This window comes from Siniperca chuatsi, linkage group LG9, assembly GCF_020085105.1.
Source record: "Siniperca chuatsi isolate FFG_IHB_CAS linkage group LG9, ASM2008510v1, whole genome shotgun sequence".
Taxonomy (NCBI): Eukaryota; Metazoa; Chordata; class Actinopteri; order Centrarchiformes; family Sinipercidae; genus Siniperca; species Siniperca chuatsi.
In genome coordinates, this window is record NC_058050.1 from 25,553,034 (window position 1) to 25,575,751 (window position 22,718).

Genomic DNA, 22,718 nt, shown 5'->3' on the forward strand with positions numbered 1-22,718 from the left:
AAGGAAGTATTTAGTTTGAGGGAATTTCATGTCTTTGAACAGCCACTGCCTGAACCTGAGTTTGACATGGACATGAAATCAGAGAGGTATTTTTAGATTGCTGACCCATTACTCCCCAGATCTGTTTGATCAGAGAAATTGGCAGTATACTTTAATGACTTTTACACACATAATGCATAGTTCAGCACTGACCATTTGTTCCCCTCTTTCACTTTTGCACACCTGCCAAACTCTCATTGCCTGCCAGACTTCATGCCAATTTTCATTTAAAAAACATTGTTTCTTTATTTTTGGTATTTTCATTTATTTCAACAATAGCAATTTTCAAGTGTTCCCAAGGTCTTTTTCAACTTTTCAATCAGATCCTTTCCACCGTGTTACATTTCTGAGAAAGTGACATAAAGACAAAGTACCCCAATATTCACATCCAGTGTCATAACATTTCCAAGATGCCTCATAAAGAATCATTTGATTTGTGTTGGACTCCCAAAGTTTTTAAATGGGCCGAAGTATAATAAAGGAGAGGTAGCAGGGAAGGTAGTGGCAAGAGTAGCTCTGTGTATTCTTGGCTGTATTAGGCATTTGCCAAAGTGGCCATACTCTTACTGAATATACATTCATCATGTTTGTCTCTGTCTGATCGGCAGCTCTTCAGTGTCAGTGCCACTATGCACTGTTGTTGTCAGACAGAGCAATTCTTTAGTCAGATAATTTAACATCCTTGCTCACCGCTGCTCCCAGGGACCTGTGGACTGGGGTGGGGGTGATCCCTGCACGTGATTAAACCATCGAAATTGAAGGAGGGGAAGGGAGCGAGGGTGAGAGTCTGCTCCATCAGTAGGGGTAATAAGGCACAGCTGCTTTCTGCTCTGCACCTGCTTCCTGTGTTAAAGTTGAATCGGTTAGGGCCTGCACAATTCTGCTGTGCACCCACAGTTTTTAGACTGGCCAACCTCAAAAGCATCACAGCTCTGTACCCCTCTCAACCCAACCAACTAGTTCTGACTAGACACTCTCTCTGTGCCTCCACACTACACACAAATAATTAATGCTCTAATGAACAATCACTCTTCTTTTATCAATTTACCTGAATACTCAATGAACAATCACTTGTACATTATCAGTGTGCCCCTTGGTATCCTTAGTGCTTTAGCCATGTTCTGATTGTCATTCCCAATAAAGCCAGAGAGGGCCTCCCCTTGAATCAGAGAGGAGTGGCTGACATGTGGTTTGATGAATGTCTTTGGCCTGAGTCCAAACTTGGAAGAGAAAACAACCAAAAAGTCCCAAGGCTGGCATCCAGTCACTGATCTAAGAAAATGTCATCTGTCCGTGTTTGGATGTTATTGTTTCTGGTTTTAAGCATTATTTTCCGGGGCCTCATTGCCCTTCACATCCAAAGACATGCATAGCTATTGTTTATTTTTCAAATCATGTATCTGTTTCAGCAGTGAATTGCGGGTACACACGCACACACACACACACACACACACACACACACACAATGAGACATATGCTTTCCAGTTTTACTGTTGCATTTTTGTGACATCCATATTATTGCTATAACCATTACTTATTCTGTCCAAACAAAACTTAATTTTCCATTGTCGTCTTCTGACACTTTGAGGTGGCAAAATCTCTTCTATACTTAACCAGTGTTGCACACTTTTCATTTGAATACTGCAGTTTTAAGACTTGCTTAATAGATTTTAAACTTGTTTCATGCTTTTTAAGCACACTACAATACTTTTTGGATCTAACACTGTCACAAAGCCTTAACTGTAACACGAAATTAAACTTTGTAAAGACTTCAGTTTTCATGTTCTATTGCTTTGATGTATTTTGTTGTGACAACTGTTGAAGCATTTCACTTGTAGAAGTTAAATTTGAATAGTATTTTTTTCACAGATTTAATCAAGATTATGAAAATGTTATGCTTTGTCCTGGCCAAATCAAGGACAAACTAGCTTTGACTGCTAAGTTATGTATTTATTTGATCTGTGTTTCTTATTTGAGTCCATTTTTGACCATTCAAGAATATTAAATGGATTCTGCTTCTCTGTCTTTTGTCTCAGCTGACGGAGACCCAGTCAGAGAGTAGCTACTACAGTCCTCAGAAGGTCAAGTCCAGAGAGGTCCTGTGCCTGGAGCAAGAGGGAATCACTATTGAGGTAAGACTCTACAGCTTAACTCTTACCCTGTCGCCTAAAAAACATGTCGATTTTAAAAAGGCTGAACACGTTTCATGGATTGTAGTCTTTTACTGATTTATTCATATTGCAATTTTAGTCAATACATTGTCTACATTCCATATAATAAACAGAGATTAGCTACAATAACCAATGACAGCTTTCTTGAGTTTAAACAACTAACCAAACAGCCTCAAGCCCAGTCCAGATGTCAAAAATTCTGAACTGGTCTTATCTTATTAGAAATGAGCATAAGAAATGAAATGTGTTATTGTTACATTTATTGTTATTTAGGCAAATGTGAAAATGTTCTCCTAATGTAGATTTTAGATCATATTGTCCATCTCTGGATTGTAACCAATATTAATGATGATGAATATTCAGGCCCCAACCATAAAGTTTTTAACTACAGCAACTTTATATCTTTCTAGTGATATCTTCCCGCTACCAATTGTACCCATCTTGAAAGCAACCTTGTTACCCATCATGGCCAGAACAGACCAATAAAGATCCCTTTCCTTCCTTTTGATTCTTTATTATTATTATTATTATTATTATTATTGTTATTATTGTCTCCTTATTCATTGTTGGACAGAGGTTCCTCTTAATTCCTTCTCGAAGTATATTTATAAAGCCTCTTGAGGTTACTAATCTGTGGCCTGTTGTGAACACAGTGGAATCTGTGTCTGAGTCGAGCCCAGGTCTGATCATTTCCGCATTTCCCCCTCGGCGTAGAAAATATTTTAAAACCTTTTTCTCTGATTACCTGGTTGGAGTAGGAAAGGAGTTTTCTGCTCCTAAGCTTTCTACCAGATGTGAGAATTCTGAGAGATTTCCAATTCCAATTTCTGTAATTTATGCTTTTGCTGGAAAAGACAGAGAGCAGTCTGAGCTGGGACCAAAAGTGAGAGTGTTGAAAGGCAAAAGGATGGCTAGTAAAACAGGGAAAACTAGGCCTTGTAATTATTGTGTGGTGAAACGTAAAGTTTTATTGGATTGCTCTCTGTTTAGTTGTCTGCTGGGTGAAGCAAAGGCACGGTGAGTGAGAGAGAACCACACCTTGCTGGTTACAGGGGCTGCTGGACTGCTGCCACACACACACACACACACACACACACACACACACACACATGCACACACCACTCTCAAGGGAAAATAGAAGCTGTCTGACCCCTGCTCTTTTTATCACAATGAAATGAGCCCACAACCTCAACAGCACCACAAACCAACATAGCCTCAAACTGGTTATGGTGGATAACCTTGTTTGTGAAACGTTCACAATAGATTAATTTCACATTTTTTATTGCGATGTAAAAAGGTAATTCAGTTAAATTAATTTCTGTGAATTATTGCACTGTTATGCTTTTACTGAGCTTCTGTTGACTGATTTAAGGCGCTTTACATCCTGGGTGTTCTCTTTGGAGAGGAAAGGATTCTGAAGCTGCCATTTTCCCCTTCTGTTCAGTTTTAACTTACCTCACACTGTCACATCCTCAAGTCTCCCCTCAAATTTCTTTACCATCTAGCAAAGTATATTAATAATCATTTTAATTAATTAAAGGGTTTTCTGTTTTTTTTAACTGCACAGTATGCCTTTGCATTCCTTATTTTCTTCAGTGGAGGAAAAGCGCTCCAGAGTGTATCCAGCATCCATTGTTCTTCATGTAGAGGTGAATAAATCTGGAGTATAAAAACTGGTTAAAGTCTCTTCCTCTGGTTTTTATTCCAGGTGCTGATGATGGGGGAGCCCTTCTTCGATTGTCAGATTGGCTTTGTGGGCTGCCGGGCACTCTGCCTGAAAGGCATCATGGGAGTACGGGATTTTGAAGAAAACATGAACCGACATGAAGAGGTAAAGACAGCCTAAAAACATCAAGGAAAACTGAAAAAAAAAGGGAAAATGTGAGTGAAAAGGATTAAAAGAGAGTTTAAAAGCCCAGAAAAGAGATCACTTTCACCTAAACCATGTCTCCTGTAGCCTCTATTGCTCCCAAGAGCTTTCAGAAGGAGGTGAAGATGTGGTCTGGTTTGTTTTTGGAAGAGTGTGATTCAGCTTCCTTTTGTAATTCACCATAATGTTCTCTGTTTGCCACATACATCACTGTGTCAACAGCAGTCTCACCATCCGCTAATGTACAGTACAACGCTTTTGGGCACAATTGAAATCACTGCATTTCATCAACTATGTGTTAACTGTTTTTAATGGTTGCTTTCCTAAGGTTATTTTTAAATTGTGCGTTCACCTATGGTGTAGTACATTTAATAAGGGACAGCAAATTATTTACATTAGATAGTTTGAAATACATTTTTTTATGTAGTATGGAGTGGATTGGATTTTCTGAAATAGTCTTAAAAATGTCATGACATTCTCTGTGCGTCCTCTCCTTCATACCTCTCCTCATTTTCTTTTCTCTGTGTCTCTGCAGGATGCAGTGTTCTTCAGCTGTGGTGACAGGCTAAGCAGTAAAGGAATGACCTACCTTACCAACTCTCTCTTTGACTACCGCAGTCCAGAGAACAACGGAGTCAGGGCTGAGTTCATCCTGGATGCCGCTAATCACAAGGTCAAAATAAAATTAGATAGATTCTGACTTTTAGAAGTCCCCTTCCCAATACTACTTTACCAAAGAATAATGTTCCCAAACATATTTATTTTGTAAATTGTATTTGGTAAAAAATAAATTTTGTTTTGGTGGTTTAAAAAAGGCTGCCTTTGCTTGGATGGAAGGCCAAAATGCAGTAGCAGACCATGCATTTCAAATCGAGGTCCTCAGAGAGCATCTACTGCGGAGCAGCCATGCAGCTATATTAGTTAAACAGTTTGCCATTAGTAAATCCAACCAACATTACAGGTTGTTTGTGACATGTACAGTATATTCACAATCAAGCATTTTTTTAACCACTAAGCATTCAAAGGACACCCAAAGAACTGATAGCAGAGAATAAACCATAAATTCATTTCCAAACCAGGCCAACAACTAACTCAACACACACCTCAGTAATTTCTCTTCTAAATAAATAAGTCTAATTTAAATCACTGCCACTTAGATTATTTCTGTCAGTCACCCAGTTGCTGGCTTTAGTAGAGGAATGTTCCTGATAGTGAAGTCATTATTCCTGATAGCACTCAGCTCTCTTCATCAGCCATCACAACTCTAGTGTTGACTCTCCTCAGAAATGTTCATGACCCTCAATGAAGCAATTGTTTGGACATCCATCCATCCATCTATCCATACTTGAACGTCTAAGAGTCAAAGGTTTTAGTGTTAATTCATTGGCGGTTTTGAAACCAGCCAATGGCTTTGATCCAAAAGCATGCCAGAGCCATTAGAGGTCCCCTAATAAATATTACTTATTAACCTGCCTCTCTGATAAGGCTCTATTGAAATCTCTGTTTAGAGAAGTAGTAGGTAAGTCTGGGGTGTGGGTGTTAAATGTGTGTGTTAGAGGGGCCTCTCTCATTCTCTCTCTCTGTTTCATGCTTGCTCACTCATTCTCTCTGTTTACCAGTGGTTTTATGTGCAGTAGAAGTATAACTTTCAAATATTGTCTAGGACATGGTCAATAGCTCTTGACCTGCAGACTAATAAATTATGACAAGTTATCGTATAACAATACACTGACACCCAGGTAGATCAAATATAATATAAAAATCCACAGTTCTTTTACCTATATCTAGGTTTTATTTGATAACAATGATCGTAAATAAATAACTTAAGGGTGGCACAGTGCTTCAGTGGTTAGCATTGTCAGCTGGCTTCAAACCCTGGCTTGGCCAGCTGGGGGTTTTCTTGATGGAGTTTGTATGTTCTTCCTGTGTCGGTTGCGCTTTCTTCTGGGTGCTCTAGTGTGCTCCTGTAGTCCAAAGACATGCAGGTTTAGGTCAAATTGAAAATCTAAATTGCCCATTGGTCTATGTGAGTGATGTTTGTTTATATGTGTTAGCCCTGTAACAAACTGGTGAACCCTGCCTCTTCCCTAATGTGTGCTTGGATAGGCTGCAGCACCCCTTCAACCCTGAAAAAGACTGTTTCCATCTGGCTATTTTCTAAAACAATTTTTAGTGTTAGGTAGCTGACAATTATAAAGTGCTTTAATGATCATTAATAATTGTTTTTTTCCCCAAACGTGTACATATTGCTTACAGGCACATTCTACATAACATTCATGCTTTTAAAAGCTGGACTTTGCTATCTTATCTTAAATATTTCCAAGTAACATTTCACAATGTTATATTGAAAGTATCAGCCATAATCCCAGTTAGACAGTTTTGATTTGTTATGAAGTCCAATCTTTTACTAGATAAAATACATATTTCCATTGGCATACATCAAAGCACCAATTGAATAAGGCAACTTGCACCTCCTTTTATCAATAGCTTATTACTAATAAAAACAGACTTGATATCTAGTATATTACTTCCCTATGCACCGTAAAGTATAATGAAGTAGTTAAGTGTCTTCTCTTTGAATTTAACTCTTCATGCTCTAAAAATGTTTAATTTTGAAATGCTGATTGAACAGTTGGTGGTTATAATTGGACCCCACATTAGAGACATTTTAAATTCTGTCATCTCCTTTCACTTCAAGTCTTTGTAAATAGTTCCAAATATTAATGATATTGTTGGCTAGTAAAAAAAATCATGTCCAACTAAGCAGATCAACCCCTCAACAATTTTTATCTCTGATTTGACCCCCTTTGCCGTAACCACCATGACCCCAGTCACTGCCACTCTTAAATGCTATCAGCTTGTTTGCTCCCTTACTGCCATGTTTACCTAACTATACTTTTGTTTGACAGGAGACCTACACGGAGATAGCGGGCATGCAGCGCTTTGGTGCTTTCTACATGGATTATCTCTACACAATGGAGAACAGCAGTGGCAAAGGTATTGTCTAATTCATTCCTCCTCACAGAGCTTGTTTGCTCACCTTGCCACCTCTTCTCTCTTTTTTTGTATATCTGTCATGTTCTCCTTTTCTCTGCCTTGTTCTCTCCCTTCTTATCTATCTTGTACTCTCTCTGTCTTTCCATCTCTTTCTCTCTCTCTTTTCTCTTCTCTCCTCTCTGTCAAACAAGCCCCCTGGAGACTTGAAGAAAGAGCTTGTCTTGTTTGAGTCACAGCCACCTGGTCCTTGACCCTTCCTGTCCTCGCTCTCACCCCAAACTTACCTGGAGGGCAACTGTCAGAAGTGTTTAGTCTGTGCTGACACATATTTGAGTTTCTTTCTCCCTGCTGCTTGTTGAAACATTGTTTCCCCTCTGTCTCTTTACCTGCAAGCTCTTGAGAAAGTGAATAGACTCCTCTTGCCTAATTAGGTGCCACTCTTCCTGGCAGAAGCCTTAAGACGGGCAGGATTTCTCATTCTTGAGCTGCAGCACTCAAGAATGTTTATACAAGTCTGAAAGATCTGAAGTTCCCATTAAGAGATAAAGCGTTCTCCCTTCAATTTGAAATGTTATATTTGGCCCACAAATGTCTCTGTGCTTTGTGTGTGATTGTTGAGCATTTTATTTCAATGCTGCTGGAAAGTTGCTCTGTGTGTAAGTATGACAATGACACCTGACTGACATTCACAAGTGCTAAGAAAAAAAGTCTAACATGCTCAGCACATAAAAAAAATTACAATCTGATTAAATCTAGATAAAGTGCAACCCCTTACTGTGTCTAATGGCAAAAGTATAATAGGACAGCTTTATGGCCCATGTGTCACTGAATGTTATGCAAATATGGTGTTGGGTGATCACGCTGCATGGAGTGGAAATGACCAGTTACAGTGATGATTAACTTAGACAGAAATATCTAATGATATAGCGCACAGTTGGCTCTTTTAAATAACACAAGAAACAAAGATCTTGTTGAACCAATTCAATGACTTGAACAGATCATTTGATTTATTAGGAGTCTAATGTCACCTATGTTGTTTCACTTGCCGCCCTCTTTTTCTCTTTCATTATACTTCTCTCTGACTCTACCTCTTTCTGACTAGGCTATTGTTTCCTCCTGCTGTCAGCTACAGATAAAATCTAAATTAAAAAAAAACATTGATACTGTCATCCTGAGCTGTCAAAGTCATTTCTGACAGCAGGATAAGTGTCATTCTTTTGTCCTGCGGGACGGCTGTGGTTACCCTTGCCAATTGGAATGCTTCTCTTCTGTCAGTGTTTCTCTTTTTCTCGGATGCGGACCAGATCCAGTGTCAACCAAACAAATTAGTTTCCATTGCCATGGGACTAACATAAACTCTGAGTCAACCGAAATACTAACCGACCCAGGTCACACTCACCATTGACTTCACATTAGAGTAACGCTGCAGATTAAAAACTTTTTTTTAATCTTGGGAAATGGAGACACTTTTAAATCGTCTAAATCCCAGCTAATTTCAGCCTCCTCATCATTCCACTGACCGTTCTAACTGCAGCCATATGGTTGACATTAGGCCTAATCCATTACAGCCAAATCTCACTGAAGAAGGGAAGGGAAGTGGCATTGCCCATTGCCCTTTATAAATCTCTAGAATTCAGTGGGCGTTTCACCCCCATCCCCCAGCCTTTTCAGCTAAAAAAGTTAAATTCGTAGTGTTGACTCTCTGAACTGTAAAAATGTTCGGTGCAGTGGTGTATCGTAATGGGAATAAAGAAAGTTGTGACCCTTTGTCCTCTTCCTCCCTCACTGCCATTCATCCACCCCCTTCTTTTATTTTTAATTTCTCCCTTTTTATTGCCAAGGAGCTGAGTCTTTTATGTGGACCTCTGGAACAGGGGCCTGCGATGAATGAAGGGACAGCTGTGTGAGAGTAGTGGACATTTGGAATATTCATCATTCCAGCGGTTCACGGCTATGTGAGCTGCTCCTTGCTGCTGCATTACACCACTGCCATCTTTGTTGTGTTTTCACCCAACAGATGAGGAGATTCTATACTTGTACTTAATTAATAAATGGGGTATGGGGAAAAACTGTGGCTGCCCTAAATATTTTATGTCAAAAACACACAACCTTATACATTAAATACAGTAGGTGACATGTTAGACTTAATTACACTCAAATTTGACTTTGAAAAATGTGTTAAATTTTCTGGTTGACTTACAGAAGAATTGTCAAGGTTGTAATAGCACATAATCCATATATTTTAACTATGGTATGTATGTGTGTTTCTGTTCGTAGGCTCTCAGGACTTCTCGGTGGTGAGTCTGGAGGATGTAGTGCCCACTGTTCAAGAGACATCCATCAAGAGGCTGGTAGTGGGACCTCTGGACATCAGGCTGCACAGCAGCGCTGTCCACCGCATCCTCAAGATGGTCACCTGTGCCATGGACCACGAGTACGAACCCTACTGCAAGCCACAGCAAGGTCAGACATCTCATGCTAACAGTTGCTTCGTCTGTTTTATTGGGCTGACTTTAACAGCTAATAGTCAGCAGACAGCTAATAGTTCTCTGCACTGCCTACACTCAGCCAACTTTACACTCATTTCAACACAGTCTCTTATCTTCTCTTGTCTTTGACTCTATTCTCCTCTCTTCTACTCTATTGTATTCTACTCTACTCTATTATGTCAATGATCAGAAACTGCAACACTTCACAGTATCCTCATCACATTGTTATTTCCTTGCACAACCTATCTTTCAACACACAGCTGTACATGAAAGTAGTGACCTTTTGGACCACATGAGGGAGGATAAGCCAAACACCTTTGTTAGTGATCGTCCCTGCACAGCTATTGATGAGCTCATTTCTGGGATGTTGTGAAAGAACATGGAATGTGTGTCTGTGTGTAATATCTGTAGCAATAACTCTCATTTTTGCGAAACGATAACATCCGTAGGTTTCGGTTGTTTCAGCATCTGTGAAAGATAATAGATGATGGGGTAATTACTATAGAGCTTTTGACTAAATCTGGGTAGGTCAATGTGTTCCTTCCTGTTTCTATATGTGTCTGTACTCTCTGGCATTTTCTGGGAAAGGGTCAGATAGTCAGACCCCCGGGGGGGATTGAGAAATTGAGAGTAGATAAAAGATAAAACATTTTTCACCAAGGTAGCTATTACAGATGGAGTGATAAAATAACACACGCCTTACATATTTTCCTCAATCAAATTCTCTTCTCCTCTTTTGTCTCCTCTCTTCTCTTCTTTCCTCTCTTCCTCTCGCTCCTCCTCTTCTCCCCTGCTTTCTCCTCTCCTCTGCTCCCCTCCTCTCGCCTCTCTTCTCTCTCTCCTCCACTTCTCCCCTCCCCTTTCCTCCTCTCCTCACCTTTAATATAATTTAGTTACATTATTATTTAATTTAGCTCTCCAGATAAAATATCGTAGAAAAGGTTTCAGTCGTAGTCATCTGGACACTGTTGGGACGGGAACTAGAATTTTAAGCTATTCTGTGTTAAATTTCTAGTTCCCGTCCCATTTTTTCACAATTGAGAATGACTTCCGGATGGGAGCCGAAACGTCTTGATTCTGAAAACAGTGTCCAGACGACTGAAACCTTTTCTACGATAGAACACTCCTGGACGAATGAGGGACTACACCGTCTTACCTCCAGATAAAATATTTGTTTTTAAATTTGGTTAAATGGTATATAGGTAAATACAACAATTAAAAGTTGTTTATTTCAGCACACTTATTGAACTGAACTTATTGCTATTATATGCCCTTACTTTTGAAAGAAATGTGAGTTAATATACAAATAATTCTAAGAAATTGTAAACAAAAATATGTCCTTGATTTGAGAAAAGTAGTTTGGTAGCTTCACTGCATCTATATCAACTATGTTAACTCTACAGTGTAAAGGAAAGATGATCTTAGTTCTAGGATAGTCCAGGTTTTGTCTGGTCTGCAAGTGATTTCGATGACAGCTGCTCTATACTCTAGCCTTGGCTTCATGGAGACAGTATTTGTGTGCTTGCCACGAGAGAAGTAGAGGTCAGGAGGTCAAAGACATGACTATCTTTCTACTCACCCTGTCCTCTTCTTCTTCGCTCCTACTCATACACTCCTTGCCAAGAGCTCAGGAAGAATCACTTTCCTCCCCAAAACTAGCTGTAAATGGAAGCCAAATTGGCTGGGGTATTTTATATGATCTTGTCCTATTTAGAGCAGGAGAGTCCAACTTGCAAATTACTTACAGGTTGTTTATTTGTGTGAATGCTTTTTTTAATATACTGCCTAAGAACAAAAGAAGGAACAAAGTAACAAGACTTTTAGAGTTGGATCCGTTAAGTGGAACAGGAAAATACAGGGTGTGACACTAATAGTTTGTGTGTGCCAGAGTGTGTATGTTGGCATGCACACTTGTTTTTATCATATTTTTGCCTTTTCTGTGTGTTTTAAATAGAAAGTGATTAGTAGTTTGTAGTCATGCCTCCGTGCACCATGTGAGCTGCATGTTTTTTATAATTTAAATGTTGGTGATTAGATTGGACATGGCAGTGCCAGATGAACCTAATGTGGACTGCGGTGGTAGGCCAAAGAGCAAAACAACTTTGGGATCAGGTTCTGAGCCCACCTTGGAGCTGGGAATGTAGCCCAACAGAACCTTTACTGAACTGAAACAAGCCCATGTCCTGGGACCAGAGCCAAGGCCGTTCAGTAACAAAAGGCTCAGGTTTAGGTCTACCTCTGATCTTGGACACGGTTTAGTGGTTCAGTGCTCTGGTCACTCCTTACTTTGGTGAGTGCTGACCTTGCTAGCCTCTATTCCATGTTGACTTGGTTCACTTCATTTTCTGCCTTTCCGGACGTTTCTGGTTATTGATTGAATGAGTGGTTTTATGAGATAGTTCATAAACAAAGCTACTGGGAAACAGCCACTGTAATGAATATCGCTTGGAGATGCCAGTACTTTTATAGTGATGTTTATTTTATTTAGTGTATGAGGTGGTGGTTTTTGTTGGAAAATACTTTTTTATTGTTTTAATGCTGCAGGCATAGAGGAGAGGCGCCCACTCACAGAAATTAGTGTGCTTTACAGCTAACCTCTTTCTCTGTAAAACAATCTTTAGTCCTCAAATCCAAATGTCTTTGGCCTTTCCCTCTCCATCACTTTATTTAAATAATGCGCCACAGGTCGCATACTTGTGGTTAGATTCACTTGTGTAACACAAAGGAAAATAAGTTGTTTTTGTAATGTTTAATCTTACACTTCACCCTCTCCTTTTACTGCACCTCTGCAATATGTTACGGTATTTGTTCCAAAGCTAACATGTTTCTTCTGTTGTGTCACTGTCTCTGTAGAAATGGTTGAGGAGAGCCATGGTCCAGCTACTCCAGAAGAGATATCAAGCTTAGAGGAATTCATCCCAACCAGACTCACGTGTCTCACTCTGCTCCAAGTCTCAGTCACCGTCTCTATGGCAGAGTTCAACCTCCTTCACACACTAATGCCTGTCATTATGGGACGCAAGGTAGTGCACAACAGACCTACCTACTGTTCTACAAACATCCTTCTATCCTGGTCCTTATCTTCCTTGAGAACCTCTTTTTGAAGGGTCATTAATATGTCAAGGGTGATTGCATTACATAAAATTAAGGTGTGACACTTTTGGCCACTTTGCCAAAAGTCTGTAAATGCAATGCATACCTACTGTACAGTACACAGTGCAACTACTGACATGGAAACTTATATACACTTATCTGAATAGGCAGAAAATCGATAGCTAGCTTGGCTTTTGACAAACATGTATTGCCAAGATACTTGTGGAGCAGAACTAATTATATTGGGCGCTAACTGCACCTTCAAACAGATAAATACCTTGCTAAACAGGTTTAAATGTCTTATAAATATCTGAATATCTTAAATATCTCCAAAATAATAAATACATTCTGTGTTCTTGTAGTGAGGGGGATCAGATTTTGTTGTATTCTATAGCTATTTTAGTTCACTATTATTGTATTGTATTATTGCTGACTATTTCCTGACTACACAGTAGGTCCATAGTAAAAAGATAAAATTCAAACATCTAATCTAGTCATTGTACACTTCATTATAAAAATTACACAGAATTAATGTGACAAATTTAGATTTATTTAAAATTTAAGAACTCAGAGAGAGTCGGCCTAGAGATATACGAGGGAGACTGATGTGGACATTTTGAATTTATACAGTAATAAGAGCAATTTGTGTGAAATGCATTCTCACTTTTAATCCCTTTCCCCCTTTTATATCTTCAATCTCCCAGACTGCACCGGGACCGGTCAACATGCCAGTGTTTCAGCCGGTGCGCCCTCTACCTTCTGTGCAGTTCCAGGTGGAAAGGGTGAATGTTGAACACTCAGTGCCCATGTATGCTCCAGAGCTGGTCAGCACTGTCAGCAGTCTCAACCTGCCTTCAGACAACCTGCTACATCACTGCTATGCACACCTCTACCTCAAGGTGAGCTCGACAATATTCCACTCAAATCTCAGCTGTCCTTTCAGTAGGCATAAAATCAAAAAAAGGACACAAGGCAAACAACACATTTGATTCCTGTGCATTTAATTTGAATTAAATTGCTCCTAAAAGAGTTGTTTCTAGGTTAGAGCTGTATTCTACATCTACACTTGACTTTTCCAAAAAGGTCGATCTACTTAACTATCTATTCTGCAACTATCTATTCTGCAATGTACTAAACTAACCAAAAGGAACCAATCAGAAGATCAGGCAATCTAGATTGCAGTTTTAATCTTACTAAAAAAGTTCTTTGTTGTTTAACACAGTAAAGAAACTATACCAGGTATTTTATAATGTACAGTGCAAAACCTATGGTAGAGTTGATGCAACACTATACACTACTCGTATGAAAAACTAATTCTACTCCAGTACCCCTTTTCCTCTCCTTTGCCATTTTTCATTAGCACAGGTTTGTATCTGTCTCTATTTTGTTTATTTCATTTTATTTTACATTTGTCTCGTTATCTAACAACTTTCAAGTTCACACAAAATACACATCTACTAATTTTACAGTTTGGTTTCCATCTACTATAGCTAGAAGTCAGTAGGTTAACCGCATGGCTGCAGTCTTAACTCCACTCTGAAATAACCCTAATGACCCTTTCAATGACCTTGATGACCCCTTTTCACCTGGTCATAAAAATCTCAGCACTGAGCTTCCTGATGAGCAACAGTCCAACTCTGGTCTACTTCATGGTTTTCACCTACCAAATTGATGGGAAGCTGCAGGCTTTGTATTGTGCAGCTGTGACTTTCCCTTGTTACTGCGCTGATTGTATAGTTTTGAATCATAGTTTGAAGCTCAAAAGATGAAATTCATTGTTAATTACAGTTACAACTGCTAACAACATCAAACTGGGGCCTAAGACAAAATCTTTTGGTTCTTCAGTAAACAAGTTTAAAATCACTGGGCAAGATTCTTGGTCATCCATACTTTCATCATATTGCCTAATTTGATGAAAGTTTATAAGAAGTTATTTAGTATGCAAAGTTTGCAAAGCATTTAGAAATTGTCATTGATTTTCCTCTGAATGTGTCATTTTTTATGTAACTGTCACATGAATTGGTTACACACACAGTATTTGATAGTATATTTATTCATTTAAATACAGCTGAAGGTAAAGCCATATCTGAGGGCTGCAGTATCTATAGTAAAGTACATTTTTGTCTCCCACTTTGCTTTTGAAATTGACCTGTAAATAAACAGAAATAAAAAGGGTTTTTACCTCTATATTTATAGTTTACTTGAAGGCTCGGATGTCCCATAGAGTACATATAGAACTATGGAGGCTTTAGCAAATTCAGCTAATCCACCTTTTAGGAAACCTGGATAACAGATCTGGAGTAATCTGGGGTGGCCTGGTATGGCCTGGGTGTGTTTTTTTTAAGGCAGGATGTTTGCTGGACGTCATGCTGGTAGTCCTTATCACAGGGTCACTGCAGGGTTAACAGTCAACTGGTCAGTGGCCAAAGATCATTCTAACCAATCAGCCAATCAGCATCTGTATCTGCCAAGGTACTAATTCTAACTCTGGATTTTGGCAGTGGGATCATGACTGGGTGGAGGTCATTCTGGCCGCAATTCACCCACTTCAGGAAGTGATTTGAAATGGGTATAAACTACGGCTTATCTTAATCTGTGTTTTATTGACACTGGCTGTCAAAGCTATGGTGTCTGTCTTGAAGGTAGTGGTTAGCCATTGTCTCACTTTTCCATGGTAGTAGACAAGAACTCAAAGTCAGCCTGTTTACTCAACAAGGAGGCAGCAGAAGTAAATAGACCGATCATAATTGAAAACTTGGGCTATTTGAATAACTAGTTGCCTTGGGCTGCTGAAAGGAGAACAGAAATTAAAATCTAGTCTCTCAGAGGAAGCTGCAGAGCATCAGTCTGTGGCTATATGGCCCCAAGCTTGCATTTCAAAGTGGGATCTGTATCTGGCAATCACACAGTTCAACTTGATATACTACTCTGGTGAGTAATATGAATGTAAAATGACTCATCATTTTAGTTTTGTTCAAAGTTTTATCTGTCTGCTCCCATCTGCACAGCAACGTGGCTTGGTAGACCTTCACTTGCAAGAATTGGCTGAATCCTGCACTGTGCATATACAGTAGATGCATGTGGGACAGCTGGGCCCAGCCATCATCCACTACCTCCAATATTAAACAGGACTTCATCCACCATGTTCACTATATGTAAACATTAGGGTTGCAGTACATTATGTTTCTGGCAATCTGGCTACCAGGAGCTTAGATAATGAGAATATGATTTTGTCACTAAAAGACACCACATTAAGGTCAATGAGCCTAAAAATCTCTTCCTGGAAATTACATGATGTGGACCTGATCAGTCTGATCCGTATAAACTGTGTTGTGACTGTGCTGTTAAGTGCAAGCATGAGTGTTACTTAATTTTTGCTGTTCTTACAGTAATCAACAGTACACTTATTTATTAAAAACTGTGCATGTTTGTTGGTAAACATATCTGTGCTAGTGAACTGCACAAACTACCTGCAAACATTTTACATGTGTACTTTATGTATACATAATGTACACATGTATTTTCTTGAGGATTCAGCATAAGGATATTTCTAACAGTGCCTCCCAGACTGTAAGATAGACTTGCTGACAACTGTTTGTACTGTACAGTAAGGATAAGATGATTTTGTCTTTCTTTTGTCTCTGTAAGAGCCAGGGCCTGTAAGAGTGCAGATTTGGGCTGCGACAGGTCTGCTGAAGACATATAGGGTCAAATCAATTTAGTGGCGATTGAGATGAGAGAACAACAATGCTGGCAGTGTGCTTCTGTGTTTTCTTTTCAGAAGCTGTTTGAACACAGTGAGAGCTGACACTTTTTCTCCTGTGGAATCTAGTAAATGGTTTGATCTATATATTGCTGAATTTCCTTGTCTGCTTTTTTTCTCCCGTGTCTTCCCCTTCCCCTCTCTCCTTCCTACCACCTCTCTCACACTTTCTCCCTTTCTGCCTGTCTTTCTTCCAGGTGTTTGGGTTCCAGGCAGGCTTGACATGCCAGGACAGTACAGGGGGTTTCCTGCCTCTCATTCCCATCATCCCTTCCTTTAGCACTGCTCTCTATGGGAAGCTGATCCAGATGCCTGTATACTGGTGAGTCTGTAGCACTTGCAATGTGGATGGAAATTTGAGTGAGCACAGAGGCAAGTAGAACTTAAACTTGTGAACTTAAATTATTAGATTTACCCAATCAGTAACTGCAGTAATTGAATTTAAAGGTAAATGGAGGGTGGGAAAAAACAATAGCATGTTGAGGGAAAACAACAATATACCGATACTGATATTTCCCTCGTTAAATCTGATCAAATAACCAAAACCCCAATCTAAATGCAAGGGGTGCAAAATGTTTATTTCAAGTTCGGTCAAAAATAGAATTTGTCACTGCAGATGATTTGATTTGGACGTGACCTTTTTTGCAATAGTTTCGCTATAACTAACACTGCTACCTCAAATTGTTCATAGGCTTTAACATTTAATATTTTCCCCTTTTAAAATGATTGGGAATGAAGTGACGCCCAGGAAGTGAAGCCCAATCCTGTACCATATTAATTTCACACTTACTTTATGTTACATGTTTTGATCTGTCTAAATCATTATCTATTTTGTTCATACTTGCTTAATTTTTTTGAAAAAAATGAAGCACTGTTTTAATCCCAACACAAATGACTGTTTCTCGAAATATTTTCTCTTTCTGCAAGTGCTGGTCTTGGCTAGTGCCAAGTCTACTCTGCATGTTCTTTATGCTCAAGATATGTTGTTTGATTGCATGTATGCAGCAAAGCTTAATAAGGCTGCTGACACAACAGAAAACATTATTTTGATATTCAAGAGGAAGTGTTTTTTTGGTGTTTGGTTCAAGTAAAAACATCCCAACATCTGTGAGCTCCAGAGGCATCCAGAGAAGGCCTCCAAAAATGATTTCACTGTACAGTATAAATGTTGAGTAGTGGTATATAAGTGTGGTGTGCAGAAATCACTGTGGTGTTGTACAGTTTAACATATTTTTTGAGGTAATCACTCGCAGCACAAGGTGATTACAGTCGACACATTCCTCAAAGTAGACCACTGCATATGCAATGTACATGTCATTGTGTGATGGCTACAGAGATTTAGTCAACTATAATACTTTGAAGGACGTTTTACATTATACAAGCACTTGTGGATGGCATTATAGGTAACAACCACCCATCAATTGAACCCAGTAAAGATACCAAAGTGAGAAAGACAAACATACATGAAATGTTTTTTTCTGATTTCAGAAAGGTTAGGGTGTGCACCTCCTCTGTGTATGCATGCTTGGGAGTGTTTATATGCATGCTTGGCTGTCTACATACATTGTGTGTGTGTGTGTGTGTGTGTGTGTGTGTGGTGTCAGGCCCATGTATCGTACTTGATGAAGAGAATTGCAGCTTTTTGCGGGCAGTGCATCAGAGGGCATTTAAAGTGATGGATGAGCCACTTCTTCAGCGGTCAGTGGGGAAAACAGAAAAACAGAGTCATCGAGTAACAACTGCAACAATTTCTCAGATGGTCGGAAACACAAGGAGAGGAAAATAAGACAACGCTGTCTAAGGAGATGAAAAAACATATTGCCATATCCCTGTCCTTGTACCAGACAGAGGATGACTCACTGGGGATGTCCCCTAGAGAGGTGAATAGAGGTTAGGAGTTGAAGAGAGGACAAGAAGGGAAAGGGGAGGAAAAGGCTCAGAGTTTGGAGGTGGAGCAGTTAGAAAATGGAGGATTTGAAAGAGATGGACAAGAAATTAATCTAGAGTCTTTAAATGTTCAAGCTATTAAAATACAAAGAGAATGGAAGAGAACAAGGAGAAATTGAAAGGGGGAGGAACTACACAAATAAGCACCCCGGTGTGGAGATTGTAGACAGCCAATTGAAGACAGAATGGAGAGAAGAAAAGGCTGATAAAAGTAAGAGGAGAATAGACGAGGATGGAAGATGAGTAGAGAGGGAGATAGGATGAGGGGGAAAGGTGTAAATGGACAGTTTTATGGGACTGCAGGGAAGAGGGATGAGACAAAAGCTTGGGAAGATGGATAAATAGGGAGGATGGATAAAGGAGAGGGAGAGAAAAAGAAAAACAATTTTAGAGGATGAATGGTCTCACAGTAGGTGTACAGTATGGATCTGTGTAGTGTTTAACATCATGGGGTTTGGCTTTACTTTTGTCATTGAAAATGTTGTAATGAACTTCATTTTTAAATTGAAACCTGTCTCTCCTTGCACTTTTGCTGTTATGTTTGTAAATATGTCTATGTATTTATTAAATGACCTTGCTGGGGTCATTTGTTATTTAAGTAGGTCCCTGTAAAGATTGAATGAGTAGCGTATGGCCTGTCCTCCATCTGCCCTCTGCACACTGAAACAACTTTCTAGCATGTCTGGTTTATAGAGCAACTAATGAATGAATCTTTCAGTCTCAGAGATGTGTTAGAAAAATTATTCTCTCCATCATTCACTCCATCACTGTGTGTTCAGTAATCATCATCTGGAAAACCCTTGATGCACATGCACACACACCATGTGCCCTCTTTCTCACACCTTGAAGTCAAAGTGCCTGTTAAAGCAGGAAACCTGTGCGAGAGCACTAGCTTGGGATTTCCCCCAATAAGTTTAGATTTAAACATGTCAAAGACCTGCAGATGGTTTTGACTTTTCCTGACTTCTTCTCCAGGCAAACATTGTATCTACTGTACAGTGGTTAGCTGGCCACATAGGGAACCACAAGGCCTTCATTCATTGTGGTGTGTGAGTGAGTCTGTACTGTAGAAAGAACCTGACTCCCTGTGCTCTCTGCTCCCAATAAGAGACTGCTAGCTGTTTGTTTGATCTCCAGCCCCCACCATTCTGCCATGCCTACCTCAAGTAGTGGATTCAGATGCGGATAACGGATGTTATTTTTCTTTCTGACAATCACACAATGTTTCTCATCTCCAGAGAGCCTTCGAGATCAATGCCCTCCCGTGGCTTTTCTTTCAGCCAGGACCACCCCTTAGAAATAACACTGACAACCTCTCACAGAGTCTCCTTGACACGTTAAGAAAGTGCTCTGTTATTCTTTGTTGTAAGCAAGCCTTTGATGTACTACAGTATGTACATGTCCAGTAACAGTATGCACCTGGAGTCCTTATCTCAGTGTGATTTGAATAGATGTTAGACTATGTGATGGCATTGCAATCATATCTCAAAATAGGTGAACACGTAATACCCAAGATAAGTCTACTGCCCTTAACAGGATTATTATTTCCACTTCTCGTTTTCCTCACCCCCAATTCAAATTTAGCTTGATGTTTCTGACACTTGGACTTAGTTAGAAGCACTTCTCTCATTTTCTAACAGTTGCCTGTTTGTTTCACTGTCAGTCTCTTGCCTGTAGATCATAATGATAATGGGACTGTGTGTATTGTGCAGGGTTATGAGTTCTGAACCTGCCATTTCAGGCTTAAAGTGACTCATATTTGACCCTTTCTGTCTAAGCGGGAGGTATGGCTGTCTTGCTTCCTGACCTGTGTGTCGCTACAGTCAAAATCTAATTAACACAAACTGACAGTTTGCTTCTGGAAGAATGATGTTGAGCAGGTTTGACAGAGAAGTAGAGACAATGGTTAGAATAAATAGAAGAGAGAAATAAAGGGGGCTGAGTGACAACCAGCAATGGTAGTGAGTGAATAGTAATAAATTGATTTGTTTCCTATTGCGCTGATGTCCCCTTGTAGTTCAGCTGCCACAGTTTTGCTTAGTTGTCTTTCTGGATGTGGGTGAAAAAATAGAAATGGCCCTGGATGGACAGTGAATTGAAAGGCTGAGAGCACATCTTAATTTCAGTTGACTTTATTCTAAGTGTATTCCCACGTAGAACCATTTTTTACCAACACAAATGTAATTAAAGATTACATGTGCTCACAATATGTTGGTGACAGACGTACAGTCAGTCAGTCAGACAGACAGTTCCTCTCCTAAAGGTGAAAGCTGAGCCCAAGAGTGACACACTAGGTCATTGGGGAAGCCAAAAGATGCACTCCACCAGGTGGTAGCATTTAATTTGACTGTATTGATGTTTGTTTTGGGACTGCTCCTCAGTGCTGATGTCACTCCAACAACCCCCCTTTCTCTGAGCAGACACAGAGCAGAGCTGTACAAGCTTTTGAAGTTTTGAGGAAATATGAAACAAAGTGGGATACATGAGTCCTTAGTGAAGGTGCAGGACAGGGACATAGAGACAGTGAGAGAGTGGTCTGAAGAAAAGAGCTGTCTCCAGTTTCTTTGTCAGCCTTCAGTAGTTTTGTTATGCATATTCTTGGATCAGCTTTTCCATTACCAATATAAAAGGTAGCTTTATATTTGTCTCTCTCTCTCTGGACTCTATTAAAAGTAAATGGCAGACAGAAGAGAGGGACAGAAGGTGATGTCATATGCACACATTTTGCATCCCTCTCTTCTGCCCCCCCTGCACACACACAAACATGTTTGTCATTGTGTAGTCAGCTCATGCTTAAGCAAGCGTATATGACTGCCAGGTGATCATGGGGGATTTGGAGAGGCACTGGGCATCTGTGAAGACCCAGTACCTCTCCTGATGAGTTGGCCCGCAGTGCATACTGTAGCTCATGTTTCCTTCAGTCTCACCACAAAGGCTCCGGCTTCTCACAGTGGGCAGCAAGGGGCTTTCACTGGGGAAAGTACACTGCCTTGATATCTTCTCCCTGCCAGCGTTGGTTTTTACTGGGCATTTGGTATTGTGTGTAAGACCTTGGATGTATCCAATTAGACTGAAATGTCTTTGTTTCCTCAGATTTTAAGCAAAAATAACTTTTAAGAAAGGGTAATTGCACCAGAGCAATTGCAGACTCTGACCTTGTGGTTCCCCATATTGCATTTTTTTGAAGGAATGAAAAGATCACTCAGCAAGAGAGCGGTCAAACCAATATATTGGCAATCCTCTAAAAGCAATCTTTTCTTTTTAGTCAGTTGAAAGTGGGCAATAGATTTCCAGGTTGGAATAGCCTAGGGTCGCTTATGCAGCCTTCTCTACCAACATTCCCTAAAATACCCTTGTAAGGGTACCTCACCCAATGTTGTGTCTCTGTGGAGATGTGGAAATAAACTTTAGAGGCTGGAAACTGCACAACCAATTGAAATGTGTCATTTGGTCTTTCTAAGTATAATAAAGTTGATTCTCTAGACTGACACCCTGTGACATTGTGTCTAGGCATCACTATGGCTAATGTATAACTGAAAATGAGTGTTAGCTGTTGTTAAACAGTAAGCTTAGCTTACGCGTCCGTGCTTTCTTCTACTTTCCATATTTAACAGGATAAGTGAAAGCTCTGACTGCTGGTGTTGCTAGAGGAAAAGTCAGGGGGTCACCAAACCCATTAGGTTTCATCCTCTGGGCACCATGAATATCCATACCAAATTTGATCCATCAAATAATTGTTGAGATATATCACCCAAAAGCCAAAAATGACAACCTGTTGGTGGCGCTAGAGGAAAGGTTAGGGAATCAAAAAATTCGGTTTCATTCTCTGGAGATCATGAATATCTGTATAAAATTTCATGGCAATTTACTTGATAGTTGTTGCAATATATCATATCATGTCATTACTATCCCTAGAGCCATGCCACTAGCATGGCTAAAACCCACCACCAATTATTTGTGAAAACTTTTGTGAAAAACTTCCTCTCAGTAAAGAAGCTACAATTTGACATTAAACATAAATAACATGAATAAATCATAAAGAAAATCTAAAAATGTTGTTCAGTGTAACCATGCGAAATGATAGCTCTTTGCTGAAATTAAAAACATGTTGCAAGGGAGTAGGGATAGTAAACAAAGATTACAATTGAAAAATTTTGAAGTCAGAGTCTCCCGTCTTAGTATACGTATATGTAGTAATAGTATATGTACTGACCGAGCAGTCATTTGGTGAGCAAAAAGCCCAAATTCTCTGAAATGAACTTTAACTCCCAGTGAATTAAAGTGCAGCTGAGAGGCATCAGGCTGTACTTATCCCTAATGAAAGGCAATGTATGGGGCCGCCAACTTCA

General features: G+C 39.7%; 1 protein-coding gene across 17 annotated transcripts in view; it reads left to right on the top strand.

The window, feature by feature from the left end:
* The window catches only part of LOC122881231 (vacuolar protein sorting-associated protein 13B-like), a 332,781-nt gene that overhangs the window by 38,905 nt on the left and 271,158 nt on the right, over nt 1-22,718 (top strand). For all 17 annotated transcript variants that reach the window (XR_006379131.1, XR_006379132.1, XM_044207134.1 and 14 more), the window contains exons 9-16: nt 2,076-2,171; nt 3,919-4,041; nt 4,616-4,753; nt 6,990-7,077; nt 9,355-9,540; nt 12,420-12,589; nt 13,364-13,558; nt 16,620-16,744. Coding sequence is in view for 15 of the 17 variants with exons in the window: in XM_044207134.1 (XP_044063069.1) it covers nt 2,076-2,171; nt 3,919-4,041; nt 4,616-4,753; nt 6,990-7,077; nt 9,355-9,540; nt 12,420-12,589; nt 13,364-13,558; nt 16,620-16,744 (1,121 nt within the window). In the remaining 2 variants the exon portion in view is untranslated. The remainder of the gene's footprint in view (nt 1-2,075; nt 2,172-3,918; nt 4,042-4,615; nt 4,754-6,989; nt 7,078-9,354; nt 9,541-12,419; nt 12,590-13,363; nt 13,559-16,619; nt 16,745-22,718) is intronic.